The 18315-nt window shown below is 41.2% G+C and overlaps 2 protein-coding genes across 2 annotated transcripts; one reads left to right on the top strand and one right to left on the bottom strand.

Moving 5' to 3' along the window:
• Positions 1 to 446: 446 nt before the first annotated feature.
• LOC110522020 (ADP-ribosylation factor-like protein 6-interacting protein 4) lies at positions 447 to 5376 on the top strand. The gene is made up of 7 exons (XM_021600081.2): positions 447 to 908; positions 1250 to 1550; positions 1662 to 1796; positions 1944 to 2005; positions 2127 to 2222; positions 2330 to 2422; positions 4077 to 5376. Exons 1-7 carry the CDS (start codon positions 906 to 908, stop codon positions 4125 to 4127), a joined length of 741 nt encoding a protein of 246 aa, XP_021455756.2. The 5' UTR covers positions 447 to 905; the 3' UTR covers positions 4128 to 5376.
• Positions 5377 to 5668: 292 nt separating this feature from the next.
• LOC110522021 (protein RD3) lies at positions 5669 to 15668 on the bottom strand. Its single transcript, XM_021600082.2, has 3 exons — positions 15382 to 15668; positions 9447 to 9773; positions 5669 to 6567 (listed from the first exon to the last, which is right to left on the bottom strand). The coding sequence occupies exons 2-3, from the start codon at positions 9737 to 9739 to the stop codon at positions 6210 to 6212; spliced, it is 651 nt and encodes a 216-aa protein (XP_021455757.2). The 5' UTR covers positions 9740 to 9773; positions 15382 to 15668; the 3' UTR covers positions 5669 to 6209.
• Between the last annotated feature and the right edge of the window lie 2647 nt (positions 15669 to 18315).

Consider the following 18315-nt stretch of genomic DNA (forward strand, 5'->3'; position numbering starts at 1 on the left):
TACATCGTTCAAAACAACTGATAACTCGGAACTGGGAACTCGGCTATTTCCGACTTCTGACTTCAGTGTGTTCAAAACAGCTGGGAACTCAAAAAAGGGAGCTCCGATTGAGAAAAATCGATTTGAACAGTCATCCAACTCGGAATTCCAACTCGGGATCTCTGGCCTCTTTCTAGAGCTCCGACTTTCCAACCTGAAGATCACTGACGTCATGATTTGACCTGATATTTTCCCGAATTCCCAGTAGATTTGAACACCGCACCACTGAAGTCGGAAGTCTGACATTTCCGAGTTCTCAGTTATTTTGAACATGGCATAATGATTCTTCATCCTTTGACCACATAGACCGCGATTTGTCAGTGGATGACACGTCCGATGACTTGGCACGCAACCATTGGTTGTTGCGTCTCCTCGCCTAGCTATGGAACGCGCTCCCAAATTGCATGTTTTATTATGAGTTTCTTTTAATAAGACATTTTTTATAAACTATGAGATGTCAGGTTTATTCTGTATGAGGAGCATCACATATGTCACTGAATTATTTTGTGTATTCAGGACTCGTGTATCCTATTAGAGACAGACATTTTCTCTCTTTCTGTTTGAATTATTACCTTGCTGCCAAGCAATCAAACCGAAAATAACGTGTCCGCATCGAGGTTTAAAAATATTGTGGTGTTCCTTTAATAAATTAACGGTGCATTGTGGGATGTAAAATGGCTCCATGGTGTTGTCAGCAAACTAGCCCACCAGTCAACTCTTACAGCCTTAACGTTACATTTACAAATAAGTACCGTCGATGAAGCATTGCTATTAATTTCTGAATAGTAGTATAGAGAATATAGCTTTGAGAATCAACAACTTTTATTGCATTCACCTCTTTTTTTTTCGTCGAAACAACAGCCACCATGGTAAGTACCTAGCGAGCTAGCTCCCTAGCCTTCTTCACTTCCGTTAACGTTATATGCAACTTGCTATTATATATGAGCGCTAACGTTAGCTAGCTAGCTAACTTGTCAGCGCAATTAGTAAGCCACCTTACCGAAATTCACCAGTGTCGATCTGATGGGTGACAACCGGAGAGAGTTATCGCCAACTTTATCCTAACTCCAATCTGCATGAACGGCTAGGCTAACTAATTTAGCCTACTGATCTACTGCTCTGTCTGGGTTTATAAACTCAAGACGAGCTTATGATAGAGGTTTGGCCTCACAATGCAAACAGACTTACATACGTACTTTATTTTTGTTAGTCTGCCGAAGTAGACAAAGTGAGAAGTCAGTCCAGCACAAGAAGAGATGATAGAAGAAGTACTGAGTCCTCCACAAGAAGAGATGACATTAGAAGAGATGACAAAAGAAGTACAGAGACTGCCAGAAGAAGAGATGACAAAAGAAGTACTGAGACTTCCAGAAGAAGATATGACGGAAGAAGTACTGAGACTGCCACAAGAAGAGATGACCGAAGAAGTACTGAGACTGCCACAAGAAGAGATGACCGAAGAAGTACTGAGACCGCCATAGGAAGAGATGACAGAAGAACAACAAGTACAGGTAATTTAATGGTCTGTGGTGATCACTTATCAGCTGATATCACATGTGTGTGTGTGCCTACCTTGAAATAATGGATAACACACACTGTGCTTCTGTATTTTTCTATTGAAGGGAAAGAAAAAATTAAAAGGAAAAGCCGCAGTAGATCATCTTCCTCCTCATCCAGCTCATCCTCATCATCGGGATCCTCTTCATCATCCTCATCCCGCTCCTCGTCTGGCAGTAGGAGTAGTTCGAGCAGCAGTGGTGAGTGTGCCAGTACATGTACCGTAGTTAAGACGCAAATGTATCTGAAATATTTTTGTGTATTTTTTTATTTGTATTTATATAAATATACAAAAAGCAGTTAAAGCCTGATAGTGTCTCAGTTAGATTTTGCAATCTCCTTTCTAGATTCCCACAGCAAGTCCAGAAAGAATTCTAAGAAAAGGAAAAAGGAAAAACAACTCAAAAAGGTAAATATTCATTAGTTTTCAGTAGCTAATTATTTTGTTGGTGTAGTCTGTACCTTGTTAGATATCAAATGGTAATTTTAAGTTATTTCAAATATGCTCTGTTTTCACTCTGTTTTAAAAGAAAGGGAAAAGGGAGAAAAAGCTTAAACGGAAGAAGGACAAGAAAATGAAGACGGAGGAGGAAAGCGCTGGACCTGGACCTATTCAGATATCCAAGGTAGAAAATGTTTATGGGGCTATTTTTCCTAAAGGAAGTACGCTACAGCCATACCTGTAGTTTAAAGCTGTCTGAAAGCTGTCATTTTGAAATGAATTGTCTTTCAGTATTTAAAAGAGAGAAAGAGAAAAAGCAAGTTCAGCATGATTTCAGGAAAGAAGATAAAAATGAAATTGAAGAAGTCAAAGAAAGACAAGCTGGTGAGTATTCCATGACGGTTTTTACTTGCAATGATTGTGGTATGTGAAGGTTGTTTATCGACCTTAGTTGATTTCACTGATTCTAAGTCGACTCGCTCTTGGTGCTAGTCTTCTAAACGTGTGTGTGTGTGTGCATACATGTATGCATGCATACATACATAGCAGTCAAAAGTTTGGACACCTACTCATTCAAGTGTTCTTTATTTTAAAAATGTTCTACATTGTAGAATAATGGTGAAGACCTCAACTATTAAATAACACATATGGAATCATGTAGCAAGCAGAAAAGTGTTAAACAAATCAATTTTACATTTTTCAAAGTAGCCACCCTTTGCCTCGACTTCAGCTTTGTACACTCTTGGCATTCTCTCAACCAGCTTCACCTGGAATGCTTTTCCAACTGTCTTGAAGGAGTACCCACATATGCTGAACACTTGTTGGCTGCTTTTCCTTCACTCTGCGGTCCAACTCATCCCAAACCATCTCAATTGGGTGGAGGTTGGTTGATTGTGAAGGCCAGGTCATCTGATGCAGCATTCCAACACTCCTTCTTGGTAGTCCTTACACAGCCTAGAGGTGGGTTGGGTCATTGTTGTGATAAAAACAAGCAATAGTTCTACTAAGTGCAAACCAAATTGGATGGCATATCGCTGCAGAATGCTGTGGTAGTTATGCTGGTTAACCTTGAATTCTAAATACATCAGACAGTGCTTGATGGTGGGAACCACGCATGCGGAGATCATCCGTTCACCTACTCAGCATCTCACAAAGACATGGCGGTTGGAACCAAAAATGTCAAATTTGGACTCATCAAACCAAAGAACAGATTCCCACCGGTCTAATGTCCATTGCTCATGTTTCTTGGCCCAAGCAAGTCTCTTTTCTTCTTGGTGTCCTTTAGTAGTGGTTTCTTTGCAGAAATTTGACTATGAAGACCTGATTTCACGCAGCCTCCTCTAAACAGTTGATGTTGAGATATCTGTTACTTGAACTCTGAAGCATTTATTTGGGCTCTAATTTCTGTGGCTGGTAACTCTAATGAACTTATCCTCTGAAGAGAAGGTAACTCTGGGTCTTCCTTTCCTGTGGCGGTCCTCGTGAGAGCCAGTTTCATCAGTGCTTGATGTATTTTGCGACTGCACATCAAGAAACTTTCAAAGTTCTTGACATTTTCCTGATTGACTGACCTTCATGTCTTTAAAGTAATGATGGACTGTCGTTTCTCTTTGCTTATTTGAGCTATTCTTGCCATAATATGGACTTGGTCTTTTACCAGATAGGGCTATCTTCTGTATACCACCCCTACCTTGTCACAACACAGCTGATTGGCTCAAATGCATTAAGAAGGAAAGCAATTCCACAAATTAACTTTTAACAAGGCACACCTGTTAATTATAATGCATCCCAGGTAACTACCTCATGAAGCTGGTTGAGAGAATGCCAAGAGTGTGCAAAGCTGTCAAGGCAAAGGGTGGCTACTTTGGAAAATATGAAATATATTTTGTTTTATTAACACTTTTTTTTGGTTACTACTAGTTTTGATGTCTTCCCTATTATTCTACAATGTAGAAAACAGTAAAAATAAAGAAAAACCCTTGAATGAGTAGGTGTCAACTTTTGACTGATTTTGTGTGTGTGTTTATTTTTTCGACAGAGAGACAAGAATCGCGCAGAACTGCTTGAATTCCTCAACTCCACGTTGTAATGCATGGACCGTCACTGTTAGTTGCGTTCCAGAATCTTCCACTTTTTTCCAGAACAGAACTCAGGGAAGGAACCCATGTGATAAAGCTCCAAAAGAAAATAAATTTTTAGGTTTATTATCACAGGAAGAGATTGGGGATATGGCCCAGGTTGTTTGAAAATGTCAGTAAAAGCCATGTCTCGGAATTTGACTTCATGCTGTCACTTGGTTGCCGGCGCCTTTCTGCAGACTATTTGTAACCGATGTCTCTGTTTTGATTTTTAGAACTGTCATTTTTACTATAATATTGAAGGAGCCAGTCGCTGACTTTTTGTCTATATGTTTGCTAAGCAAGATAGTGTTGCTGTGGTGGAATACTGTCATCCGCAAAGATCTTAGTGATGAACAACCTACCCGAGTTCAAATTGTATTTGTTTTCTTTGGGATTGATCAAAGGGGCAATCTGCTGTTGCTAAATCAATTTTTAGATTTAAATGAATGATATACTCGTTTATTCTCGAAGGTATCTATAAAAGTTATATTCTAACTGTCGTACCCCACCAGGACCCAAAATATAAGCTTGTTTTAAATGTAAACAAACACTATATAGCCTTTAAACATAGTTTTAACCATCATTTGGCTGTCATGGATGGTCAGTCCTTGTTTTCATAGCTCTGTCCATGAGTTTGTTATCCAATTTCTCCAGCCCCATAGCTGAGCTATGTACCTAATCAATGGCAGGGTGTCTGCTTTGTTATTGTTTTGAACTGCATATTTCCCCCTTTAAGCATGCCTGGCACAATGGAACAAAGGAAAAGTGCCAACTCTGTCCATTTTTCTCTCCAGGCAGGCTCAAAGTATTTGAAATCAAATACTATTTGAACCCAGATGTGATGAACAAAGATTTGTGTAAGCTTCATTGTAGTGTAATCTGTCAAATAAAACACCAGTCTGGCATTGCATTGTTTGATGATCTATGTTTTAAAGAACGGACAAAACTGTCCTGCAGCTAACTCTTGACTGTATCCCCTGGAGTTTTATTTCTTTAATGGTTGGTGTTTAAGACATATTTATATCAGAGTCATCTATAGAATGTACAAATCTGAGACCCGTAACTGGATGTCATCCCATGTAAATCAAATGTATTTTGGATGAGCGTTATACTTTGTGAAGGCAACTTGACTTGTGACAGTCCACTCAATACAACAGCTCTTTTCTCAACAGCAATAAACTGCTGCTGTTATACTCTACAGTAGTGATGTGCAATGTCCGATACAAAACATCCATTCCCTTTGTGTGTGAATTATTGCTGCCATTGTGAAACTGTTGTGAGACAGTTTGTCCTGTATCTAGGATTTGTCAATTTTCTTGGACACAGCAAATAGCACAGACTCCTGGATATTAGTTGCTATGCAATAAAACAGTGCCTATATACTTACCACTTAGAAAATGTGGATTTTCTGCTTCTCTCTTGAGAAAATGCCATAAGAAGGTGATGGGCTTTCAAAATATTTGCACAGAAATAAGTCAATAGCAATGAAGTAAGACTGACAACACAGACGTGAATCAAGATGTGCTGTATTCCAACTAAAGAATTAAAAGATCGATACAATTTCATATTGAACATAGTGTAATAGAGCAGTCAGTGATACATTTTCATTTTTAGCTATAAAACGGTCTAAAGCTGTTTTTAGTACTATTTCCCTTTTACAGTTCTAAAAATGTCACAACTTCTTGTTAATTGCTTTTGATGTAAGTCTCATTGGTTAATTCGTTTTAAGGATAAATAGTTACCAAGTATTAAGTTGAAAAGGCACTGAAAATGTATAATTTACAAGACAAAGATTTCAATAGTACAGTACAGCAGATAAGGTGTCTGACAATCTCATTGTGAAGTATTCTAAGCATAGCTCCCCAGTCAAAAGCATTCAATAGGGATCACCCCATACTGCCAAAGGAGAGGATGGCAGAGATGTCTCCTATTTCTCCCCATTATTGTGCAAAGCAGACTGGGCAGGTTCTGGGGGGACTATTATAGGCTACATCTCACTAGCTTCTCTCCGTCCCCCACTGAACCACAACACTGTCTTGTGGATCTCCAGCTCAGATGGCCTTGGTAGTGTAAAGCCCTTTGTGTCTGAAGTCAGGCATGCTCCTAACCCTCTGGGCCCTGTCAGCCCTCTCTTCCAGCGCCTTCTCCACGTCTTCCGACACCGTCTTCAGCTCCCCCTTTCCCCTGGTCGAGGTCAGGCCCACGGTGCTGCCAAAGGGGTTGATTTTGATGCGTGACTTGAAGTTCATGAGAGACATGCTCATGGCCCGCTTGTTGTTCCACTGGCGCGAGAGCCGCTGTGCCTCCTGCTCCTCCCTCAGGAGGTCCAGGGCCTCGAGGATGACAGAGCGGAAAAGGGCCGACACCTCCTGCTTCTCTGGCTCGTTCTCAGTCACCACCTGGCGGAACCTGGACGTCAGGTAGGGAACAAGGAAAGAGGGAGAAGTCACATCAGTCTCAGCTGGGGGTGCAAAATTCCTGGAACTCTCCATATACTCCCTGGTTTTCCTGAAATCCTGGATGGACAATTACGGATTTCCTGCTTATTCCCTCCCGATTTCGGGGAAACCAGGGAATTGAATGAAAGTTCCAGGAATTTTGAAACCCTGAACCCTCAGTTATGTGTGACTGGTCAGGTTTCGAACACGTTTCCTTTGCACTACATGACTGTTAGGTTAGCCCCCTGAGCTCCAGCCAAGGAATTAACTCAGGGAGCCAACGCAGGTCTTCATGTTGCTGGCCAGGGTTCAAATCCGGGTATCTTGCACACCACAATACTTTTTAAGCCCACTGAGCTAAAGCCTAGGCATTGATACAAGGAGCCAACACAAGTCTTCAGGTCTCAACCACCCCCAATACACATGCATCTGGATTGAATGATGTTTCATCTGTGGATTTTAAAATGGTACAAACCAAGAGACCTTTAGCCACCCGCTATAATCAATAGCTTTGTTTCACTTTGCCTGGTTATGGTTTCAGAGGAAAAACTGTGTGCGCATCCAAAGGAGCGTACATTTGAAACTCGCGGGAAGGGGATGAGCGCGGGCAATTCCACTCACCAGCTTATACCATTCTCACTGTACCACCACAACATGTGCTATCACTAATGCACTAGAAAAACATTTAATCCAAAAAAGCCTGTTATATAGTTAACTGCCAAAATAAAGGAAACACCAACATTTTAGTAGGGTGTTAAAAGGCGTCAGGCCACCACGAGCCGCCAGATAAGCTTTAATGCGCCTTGGCATAGAAGTGTCTGGAACTCTATTGAGGGATGCGACACCATTCTTCCATGAAAATTTCCATAATTTGGTGTTTTGTTGATGGTGGTGGAAAACGCTTTCTCAGGCACCGCTCCAGAATCTCCCATAATTTGTTCAATTGGGTTGAGATCTGGTGACTGAGACACACGCACACACACAAACACACACCCTTTAAACCCCTTATGTTACTTTGCGACCCATCTTTCAAAGTCATTGAGATCTCTTCTTCTAGCCATGGAAGCCAACATTATGGTCAACTGGGCATTTTTATACATTACCATAAGCATGATGGGATGTTAATTGCTTAATAAGCTCAGAAAACCACACCTGTTTTGAAAGCATGTGTATTGAAAGCATGTGCTGCTTCCACATACTTTGCATCCTTTATTTTGGCAGACCTGTATGTCGGAAAGAGCGTCTCTGCTTTTCCCCATGCTTTTGTGACATCAGTGCTCTCAAGTCCCTTGCCCATCAGCCAGTATAGCAGGTAGATAGCTAACGATGGCCCCTCTGTCTGCATGAACAGCAGGGCAGGGGGAGAGACAGGAAGGCTTGCCAACTATAGCCACTTACTCCCCTCAAGACAAGGCTGATAAGTTCTTAGGATGCCTTTAAATAGACCAGCCCCCACCAGCCCTTTACTCCTGTTGATTTGGCAGATTGGCCTCCAGTGTTTTCTGTTCCCTCCACCAACTCACTCTCTCTCTCTCTCTCTGCCTTTTCAATATTAATGTGGGTACATTTTCTCTCCACAGAAGGAAAATCACCATCAAATATCTGAACTCTACCTCAACAGCTACTGTACATTATACTGCACGTCGTATGTTTTTCACAATGGTCCAGGAATAATGATCCTCTGCACGTACATAACCAGTGGGAGTTGATTTACCTGAAACCACCTCTCATTCCCCAATGGGCTTCCTTCCAGTACCTGTGGTTAATATTCAATTATCACCTGACTGAGCCCTCGGATAACACCTAGGTCAGTACCACCTTTCCACAAATAGATCAACTAGCACCAACTAACGATTAGTGCGAGACACCTGAGACAACCAATCGATAGCTTCACCTTTCCTAATTTGAACTGCTTTGTGCTGAGCAGGGTAGTGTTCATTTGGCATCAAATGGACTAAAACAGGAAGGGACTACCTAGAGTTGTTTAAATAAGAAATGCTCACTTTAGTTTTCCATTGCATGCCCTACTGAACACAACCTTGGTCAGAGGGTTGGTTCAGGGAGTATGAGGATTCTGTGTTATGCACTATAGCCCGTTACCACATATGTGATTGAATATTATCTGCTGTTGGCTTGTGTGGATGTATGTATGTGTTTTGCAACATAGCTGACTTGAAACATTGCTAACAGTTTCAGGGCCATGGGCCTTTCTCATGATGGAAAAATACAGAATAACATGAAGACAGGAACTGTGCAATGAGTTGGGGGGGCACATTCAGAACGTAGTGTTACGAGAACAAACAGTCTTTTGTTAGATAACAGGAGCCAGGTGCGAGATAACAGTATCGAGCATGAGCGCATAGATATTCTTCACAGCAAGTTACATCTATCAACTGGAGCGCCCGGGGGCTGGTACCAGCTCGTACGACAACAATCAACGATAGGCTGGGTGAGTTTAAACCACGCCCAGTCTCTACTCTGACAGGCCGGCTCGGAAGCAGGAACTATTTCTGTCAGGGTATATTTATAATATCTTTGTCAAGAACAAGTCAGTTCTCTGTTTGACCTGCGAGGTGGGACAGAGAGCCCGTATATATGAAAATTGCATTTACCTCTTATTGCTTAGCTAATAAAAAATACATAGTATACAATCGGTGACTCATTATCATATTTATCCTGATACCAGATTCGAATTGACGCAACCCAAACAGGAGTAAGAGGGTAATCGATCATGAGAACACCATCGAATCAATGGGGGTCAAGGGTTGGATAGATAACTTGACCAGAAGGCCAGTGTAGATTATGGGGTTAAGTAAAGAAACAAATAAGGTCAAGACAAGGGTTTTTCACCTCAGTATGACGGTTCCACAGTAGGACGGATGCACCTTGGAGCACAGGTCCTCCAGGCCCAGCCTCTCGCCAGTCGACACATTGTAGGTGTTGCGTGGCGTGTTGACCAGCCAGGTGTAGTCCACGCCTGTCTGAAGGCGCCGATACTCGTTGTCCCTCTCACGCTGCATCCTCTCTGCCTCCTTCAGCTGCCAGCTGAGCTCCAGCATCAAGGTGTCTGTGACCACGTCAGATGGGTCCCGCCGTGGACTCCGGTAGTCCGGCTCGCTGCTCCAACCGAACCACGAGGCCATCACCGCAGTTGCCTTGTCCCCCTTTTACCATGTGCTTGCATGGGAGGAACCAGAGCGTAAGAAGAGAACATGGTGTAATTCAGTACATGGCATACAGTGCATTTGGGAAGTATTCAGACCCCTTGAATTTTTCCACATTTTGATACGTTACAAGCCTTATTCTGAAATAGATTTTTTTTTTAAATGTAAATGTCATCAATCTACCCACGATACCCCATAATGACAAAGCGAAAACAGAAATGCCTTATATAAATAAGTATTCAGACTCTTTGCTATAAGACTTGAAATTGTGCTCAGGTGCATCCTGTTTCCATTGATCATCCTTGTGATGTTTCTACAACTTGGTTGGAGTCCACCTGTGGTAAATTCAATTCTTAAATGGAAGAAGTTTGGAATTACCAAGACTCTTCCTAGAGCTGTCCGGCCGGCCAAACTGAGCAATCGGGTCACTCTGACAGAGCTCCAGAGTTCCTCTGTGGAGATGGTAGAACCTTCCAGAAGGACAATCAGGCACCAATCAACCACCAATCAGGCCTTTATGGTAGAGTGGCCAGACGGAAACCACTCCTAAGTAAAAGGCACATGACAGCCTGCATGGAGTTTGCCAAAAGGCACCTAAAGGACTCTCAGACCATGAGAAACAAGATGGTCTGGTCTGATGAAACCAAGATTGGACGCTTAGGTGCAAATGCCAAGCGCCATGTCTGGAGGAAACCTGGCACCATCCCTATGGTGAAGCATGTTGGTGGCAGCATCATGCCGTGGGGATGTTTTTCAGCAGCAGGGACTAGGAGACTTTGTCAGAATTGAGGGAAAGGCGAACGGAGCAAAGTACAGCGATCCTTGATGAAAACCTGCTCTGGAGCGTTCAGGACCTCAGACTGGGGCGAAGGTTCACCTTTCAACAGGACAACGACCCTAAGCACACAGCCAAGACAATGCAGGAGTGGCTTCGGGACATTTCTCTGAATGTCCTTGAGTGGCCCAGCCAGAGTCCGGACTTGAACCCGATCGAACATCTCTGGAGACCTGATAATAGCTGTGCAGCGATGCTCCCCATCCAACCTGACAGAGCTTGTGAGGATATGCAAAGAAAAATGGAAGAAACTCCCCAAATACAGGTATGCCTAGCTTGTAACGTCATACTCAAGAAGACTTGAGACTGTAATCGCTGCCAAAGCTGCTTAAACAAAGTACTGTCTAAAGAGTTTGAATACTTATGTACAGTGCCTTGCGAAAGTATTCGGCCCCCTTGAACTTTGCGACCTTTTGCCACATTTCAGGCTTCAAACATAAAGATATAAAACTGTATTTTTTTGTGAAGAATCAACAACAAGTGGGACACAATCATGAAGTGGAACGACATTTATGGGATATTTCAAACTTTTTTAACAAAAATTGGGCGTGCAAAATTATTCAGCCCCCTTAAGTTAATACTTTGTAGCGCCACCTTTTGCTGCGAGAACAGCTGTAAGTCGCTTGGGGTATGTCTCTATCAGTTTTGCACATCAAGTGACTGACATTTTTTCCCATTCCTCCTTGCAAAACAGCTCGAGCTCAGTGAGGTTGGATGGAGAGCATTTGTGAACAGCAGTTTTCAGTTATTTCCACAGATTCTCGATTGGATTCAGGTCTGGACTTTGACTTGGCCATTCTAACACCTGGATATGTTTAATTTTGAACCATTCCATTGTAGATTTTGCTTTATGTTTTGGATCATTGTCTTGTTGGAAGACAAATCTCCATCCCAGTCTCAGGTCTTTTGTAGACTCCATCAGGTTTTCTTCCAGAATGGTCCTGTATTTGGCTCCATCCATCTTCCCATCAATTTGAACCATCTTCCCTGTCCCTGCTGAAGAAAAGCAGGCCCAAACCATGATGCTGCCACCACCATGTTTGACAGTGGGGATGGTGTGTTCAGCTGTGTTGCTTTTACGCCAAACATAACGTTTTGCATTGTTGCCAAAAAGTTCAATTTTGGTTTCATCTGACCAGAGCACCTTCTTCCACATGTTTGGTGTGTCTCCCAGGTGGCTTGTGGCAAACTTTAAACGACACTTTTCATGAATATCTTTAAGAAATGGCTTTCTTCTTGCCACTCTTCCATAAAGGCCAGATTTGTGCAATATACGACTGATTGTTGTCCTATGGACAGTGTCTCCCACCTCAGCTGTAGATCTCTGCAGTTCATCCAAAGTGATCATGGGCCTTTTGGCTGCATCTCTGATCAGTATTCTCCTTGTATGAGCTGAAAGTTTAGAGGGACGGCCAGGTCTTGGTAGATTTGCAGTGGTCTGATACTCCTTCCATTTCAATATTATCGCTTGCACAGTGCTCCTTGGGATGTTTAAAGCTTGGGAAATATTTTTGTATCCAAATCCGGCTTTAAACTTCTTCACAACAGTATCTCGGACCTGCCTGGTGTGTTCCTTGTTCTTCATGATGCTCTCTGCGCTTTTAACGGACCTCTGAGACTATCACAGTGCAGGTGCATTTATACGGAGACTTGATTACACACAGGTGGATTGTATTTATCATCATTAGTCATTTAGGTCAACATTGGATCATTCAGAGATCCTCACTGAACTTCTGGAGAGAGTTTGCTGCACTGAAAGTAAAGGGGCTGAATAATTTTGCACGCCCAATTTTTCAGTTTTTGACTTGTTAAAAAAGTTTGAAATATCCAATAAATGTTGTTCCACTTCATGATTGTGTCCCACTTATTGTTGATTCTTCACAAAAAAATACAGTTTTATATCTTTATGTTTGAAGCCTGAAATGTGGCAAAAGGTCGCAAAGTTCAAGGGGGCCAAATACTTTCGCAAGGCACTGTATATGTGATATTTCCGTTTTTTTTTAGTTTTTTTTATATATTAGCAAAAATGTCTAAAAATCTGTTTTTGCTTTGTCATTTATGAAGTATTGTGTGTAGATTGATGAGGTTAAAACATTTTTTTTTCCAATTTAGAATAAGGCTGTAACGTAACAACATTTTGACAAAGTCAAGGGGCTTGAATACTTACCGAATGCACTGTAATTCTTTGCCTCCGCACCAAAAGAAAAGTATACTGTGTTTGCTAGGTTGTGGTATGGATTGTTTGTCTGAAAGGGTTGCTTTTGTGCAATGATGTTTTTCTCACTATACTGTATCTTTGATAAACCAGGTAAACTAAATGGAAATTGCACTTTACTAAAATACATTGCATCATTTTAATCTTAATCCATTTTATAATCTTATATTTTGTATAAGTGAGGTTTGTTAGTAATTTGTTGATATCGCTGGATGGATTGGGTGAATGTCTAGATAGTCTGTTGAGCCTAGGTTGTGGTCACATCAATGTAACCCATGGGAGGTACAGGTACTGTGTGTACCTCGTTAGCTAATGGCGGGTTTTTTTTACAACAGTTTTGGAGGCTGTCTCCCCCAGACAGGCTGTTATCACAGATTAAAAAAAATATCCCCAAAGGGGAACAGCACAGAAATAGTTGTCTCTCTCACACACACACACTCATGTTATTCAGGTGTCTGTACAAGCCAAAGCCCATAATATCCCTTCACATCCACTATCATTGTGTTTGTGTTCCAAATGGCACCCTGTTCCCTACATAGTGCACTACTTCATGGATCAATCACAACCAAAGTTGCTTACTTCCAATTCATGTAAAACTCTTCAGGGTTGCCATGTCCATTAAAACTGAGAAGGTCGGGTTATACATTTGTACAATGAAAATACATAAGGTATTGTTTGTTATACGCATAATTAATCGAAAGATAATGAATTTGGCCATCAGTGCCACTTCAAAAAAAGTATGTGCACTGTGTTGGCTTGATTTTTTCTTCTAGTTTTGGGGGGAGATTTTGATATCAATGTATATTTTGTATGTTTGTGTTGGTTTTGTATTGTAAATCATGTAGATTAAGAGTGTGTTTATAAACATATGCTTCAGGGGCGTATTGGACGGAAAGAGACGTCATGAGATAAATCCAATTATGTACACTGAACAAAAATATAAACGCAACATGTAAAGTGTTGGTCCCATATTTCATGAGCTGAAATAAAAGATCCCAGACATTTTCGTGTGGGCGAGTGGTTTGCTGATGTCAACATTGTGAACAGAGTGGTGGCCGTGGGGTTATGGTATGGGCAGCCATAAGCTATGGACAGACAACAAATACAATTGCATTTTATCGATGGCAATTTGAATGCACAGATCTACTGTGACGAGATTTGTCGTGCCATTCATGCCCGGCCCCATGTCGCAAGGATCTATACATAATTCCTGGAAGGTGAAAATGCCCCAGTTCTTCCATGGCCTGCATACACACCAGACATGTCACCCGTTGAGCATTTTTTGGATGTACGACATGTACGACAGCATGTTATCCAACAGCATGTTATCCAACAATAACCAGGAACTTCGCACAGCCATTGAAGTGTGGGACAACATACCAACGGCCACAATCAACAGCCTGATCAACTCTTTGTGAAGGAGATGTGTCGCGCTGCATGAGGCAAATGGTGGTCACACCAGATGACTGGTTTTCTGATCCACGCAGCTACCTACTTTCTTTTTAAGGTATGTGTGACTAACAGATGCATATCTGTATTCCCATATGTATGTACAATCCATAGATCAGGGCCTAATGAATTTATTTCAATTCACTGATTTACTTATATGAACTGTAACTAAGTCAAATCTATATATTAACCCTGGATTACTGATGCTATGTATTGGTCATTGAGAGGCTTTGAAGCCACCGGTTGACCATATTGGCACTCCCCAGTAGGAGCAGTCCTCCATAGGAATGAATGGAATTTTACAGTATTTCAATAAAATGTATAAGTATTTTTGTTGTTGTAGTGGGGACAGAAATATTAATCTCAAATAATTATATTTGAAGGAAAATATACAGAAATTGTTCTGCCATTTCCTAGTTGCTAAAATTTGAATAGTTCTCCTTATTTTAATGTGTGACAAAACAAGTAATCACTGCGTAGAGAATCATTGTACCATCTAAACTGCTGTGAAATATATTTTCCATAATGACAAATATTGTATTTTCAGTTGTTTGAAGCTGGTGTACAAAACCAAAAGTAAAATACTAAAAAGTGAAACATACAAATGAGAAGCATAGAAATAGAACACATAGAACATATCTACCCGTTGCTTACATGCCTCATTAGTCCTGATCTTTACACTCATAAGATCTGATCAAAATCGGTTGACAATGCCTCTTTTAATCGTCTACACCCGTCTGAAAATGTGGGCATTCTCAGAATGTGAACATGATCCGGACACAGGTTGCATGTCAGCACCAGCTATAAACACGGCTAATAATGTACTAATTAGCTCAAACACATGACATTTTCTAGTTAATTGGCTTGCCTGTTATTTAATTGTCATGCAATTGTAGGTAGATGTTATTAGATTTAAGGTTAAAGATGTTCTCGTCTAATGTATAGTGCTTCTATCTCAGACAGGAAATTCATCCAACAAATACATTTATGTGACTATATTTCCCACTTTTAACACCCTGACTACCAGAAATCTCACTTGACACACAGTATTGTAGGCCATAGTGCTACTAAAAATTTCCCCTTGAACTAAAACAAAGCATTGAATGAATAAACTCTGCTTACCTGAACTCTTGTTAGTCTCGGGACCTATAGCAGGAAGTGAATTCACAGTGCAGTGAATATATGATAAGTCCTTGGACCAAAAGACAGATGTAGAGAGAGAGAGATGTTGGTGAAAGACGTATTTCTGTTGGTCGCACGGGACTCTGATACTTCACAAGCAGGAGGGGGATTATCTGAGCACACACACTCTTAATCGGTCTTATACAGTAACCCCCACCCTTTTCTCTCTCCCCCCGGGAGGCCTGGCCTGTTGTTTCTTGTTCCAGGATGTTGGGGGCACTGTCTCAAAGGGAAAAAGTGGATCACAGCTCCTGATGAGGTGCTTGGTGAAGCCTCTTACGACTCCCTGTTGCCATAGCGATGCTCCTAAACCTATTTGGCCTCAATAAGCTCTATCAGCTGAGAGGGAGGCAGAGAGATAAAAGGAGGGGGGAAGAGAGAGAGATGACATGACAAGACTGATGGGTCGACCCAGACGCCTTTTAATAGCCCCTCGGAAGACTACAGTGCCCATTTTTGGCACTGGTAATTACTGATAATATGTTTACATTACTTATTTTATTAATCTCCCACCATTTAATAGTCAGAACAAAAAAAGACTGAGGCTTCTCTGAATATATGCCTCTTTGGCTCTATCCAGTGGTTGGTTGCATCATTACAATACAAACAATTCAGCTCATTGCTATGTCACGTCAAAGGGGCGGTCCTTAGAAAAGCTGCTCTCAGTGGACTTGATCGTGACACAGACATCGCTGGATTCCTATTTTTTTTACCTTTATTTAACTAGGCAAGTCAGTTAAGAACAAAAGCTCATGTACAATGATAGCCTACCCCGGCCAAGCCCTAACATGGACAATGATGGGCCAATTGTGCACCGACCTATGGGACCCCCAATCACGGCCGGTTGTGATACAGCCTGGAATTAAACCAGGTCTGTGGTGACACCTCTAGCACTGAGATGCAGTGCCTTAGACCACTGCGCCACTCAGGAACTCTTTTGAGCTGGTGGTTTTAAATATATAACTTTCATAGCTGTACGATAAAGAATAAGTAAATAAGTAATATTCTGTTTAAGTCAAAAACTTGTTTTTACTTCTGAAACAGATGGGGCTGGATTAAGAAATCATAGACCCCTGTAAACCCCTGCATCAATCAGGCCCTGGAGAAAGACACAAAGCACGTCAGTAGCACCGAGATAAAGGACTCTTTTCACAGCCCATCTCCTTTCACATCTCCCCTCGGATGGACACATGCTGTTCAAATGACCAAAATGTTGATTTGGACGTTCACATATTTCACATATTTTGACTATCCCTAATGTTAATATTTGGGTAAAGCAATAAAGGAGTTGAAATATTTTTGGTAGATGTTCCTAAAACTGATTGTAACTATATATCGACATATTATAAAGTATGAAAAGGCTTATTCACTCACGTCGTTAGTTGACTATGTTATCATCATATTTGAATATGGTTTATTATACTTTTATTATGTATGAGATCATATGGGTTGAAAAATAGTGTAGACACTAACTCCACCATAGTTAGTTGGACAAAGCCTATGGAGAAAATGAAAGGCATTTGTGTAGTGTTTTTGGATTAAAAAAAAGCCCAAAATAAGGTCTGTGGTAAATGCAGGCTTAGGATATATATTACGTTTTGTTCTATGAGACAATCTTCATCAGCTAATGTCACTTTTTGTGAATTTTGAATAATTGATGTTATTAAAAAAAGCACTTCAAGCACATAAAGGCTTTATAATTCATAAAGGTCATGTTAACTGATTGCTATTATCTCAAACAAAACAAAACATACAAGATCTCCTAAGCCTGTGTTAATCTCGGACTTGATTTTTCTGAGTTTATTCCAAAACCCCATTCTTTTGCCATTAAATTTTCCCATAGGGATGGCTGAATGAACTATATGTGTCACGACTTCCGCCGAAGACCTGTTCGGGCGGCGTTTGGCGGTTGACGTCACCGGTCTCCTAGCCATCGCCGCTCCACCTGTCATTTTCCATTTGTTTTGTCTTGTTTTCCCACACACCTCTGTTCCCCCCATGTCTGTGTGTGGTATTGTTCGTTTGTTGCGTGTGTGGCGCTACAGGCTGGTTTTGCGCTGGGTAATGTTGTAACCCGTGGTTTTGTTATTTTGTACCTATTTGGGTGATTTGTGTGCTATCGCTCTTTCCTTGGGCCGGAGTGTTGTGACGCAGTTGCGTCCGGCTGTTTTCCTCTGCCTGATTAAAGTGTGCCTGTTCACTCATCTCTGCTCTCCTGCACCTGACTTCCTTTGACCAGTTGCGCCCACTCTGACAATATGAAACTAATTTCCAGGTTTTAGGACTACAAGCTGGCGAGCTCTTTTGCTTTCTTGCTAGATTGATAAATACAGCCATAGCAAAACAATGCAAAACAGCTGTCAGCTCAAGATGAATAGCCCTTGCTTGCATGGTTGGTGTGTGGCTGTTCTTAGAATAAACACTTGCAAGAAAAGACAACTGCTGGGTCATTCCTACTTTCCAGTGCCTTTTGGACCTCATAACATTTGGGGAAAAAAGTATATTTAAACATTTAAAAATGCATTCTATCAGAAAAAGTACATCTTTGATTTTCAGAAAAAAATATTGATCAAGCTCAGGCACCAAAGAAATACATCCAATAATTCTTCACCACTGTTAGATGCATAATCCTAACAGGGTGGAACCTAACAAGGTGGACATTTGGGAGCCTAAATTAGCCATAGCTCTGTGGGTGATTGAAATTGAGCTAGCATAATGGTTGAACTTGAAGAGGATTTTAACTTCTATATTAAACGTATTTTACTTTTTATTTTATTTTATATATTTCATCTGTAATTTAGCCTAACAATGTGGAAATGTATGAGTGATACAAACAGACTAACATCATGAAAAAACAATTATCATTAAAAAACA

Source organism: Oncorhynchus mykiss, chromosome 4 (assembly GCF_013265735.2).
Source record: "Oncorhynchus mykiss isolate Arlee chromosome 4, USDA_OmykA_1.1, whole genome shotgun sequence".
In the NCBI taxonomy this organism is placed as follows: Eukaryota; Metazoa; Chordata; class Actinopteri; order Salmoniformes; family Salmonidae; genus Oncorhynchus; species Oncorhynchus mykiss.

Excerpts from the sequence above, each read along its gene's own strand:
- LOC110522020 (XM_021600081.2), top strand. Across the intron at positions 1,551-1,661 it reads CAGAAGAACAACAAGTACAG|GGAAAGAAAAAATTAAAAGG; the intron begins GTAATTTAATGG and ends TTTCTATTGAAG. Across the intron at positions 2,423-4,076 it reads AGTCAAAGAAAGACAAGCTG|AGAGACAAGAATCGCGCAGA; the intron begins GTGAGTATTCCA and ends TTTTTTCGACAG.
- LOC110522021 (XM_021600082.2), bottom strand. The coding sequence starts at position 9,739 with ATGGCCTCGTGGTTCGGTTGGAGCAGCGAGCCGGACTACCGGAGTCCA. Across the intron at positions 6,568-9,446 it reads TGTGGAACCGTCATACTGAG|GTTCCGCCAGGTGGTGACTG; the intron begins GTGAAAAACCCT and ends CCTGACGTCCAG.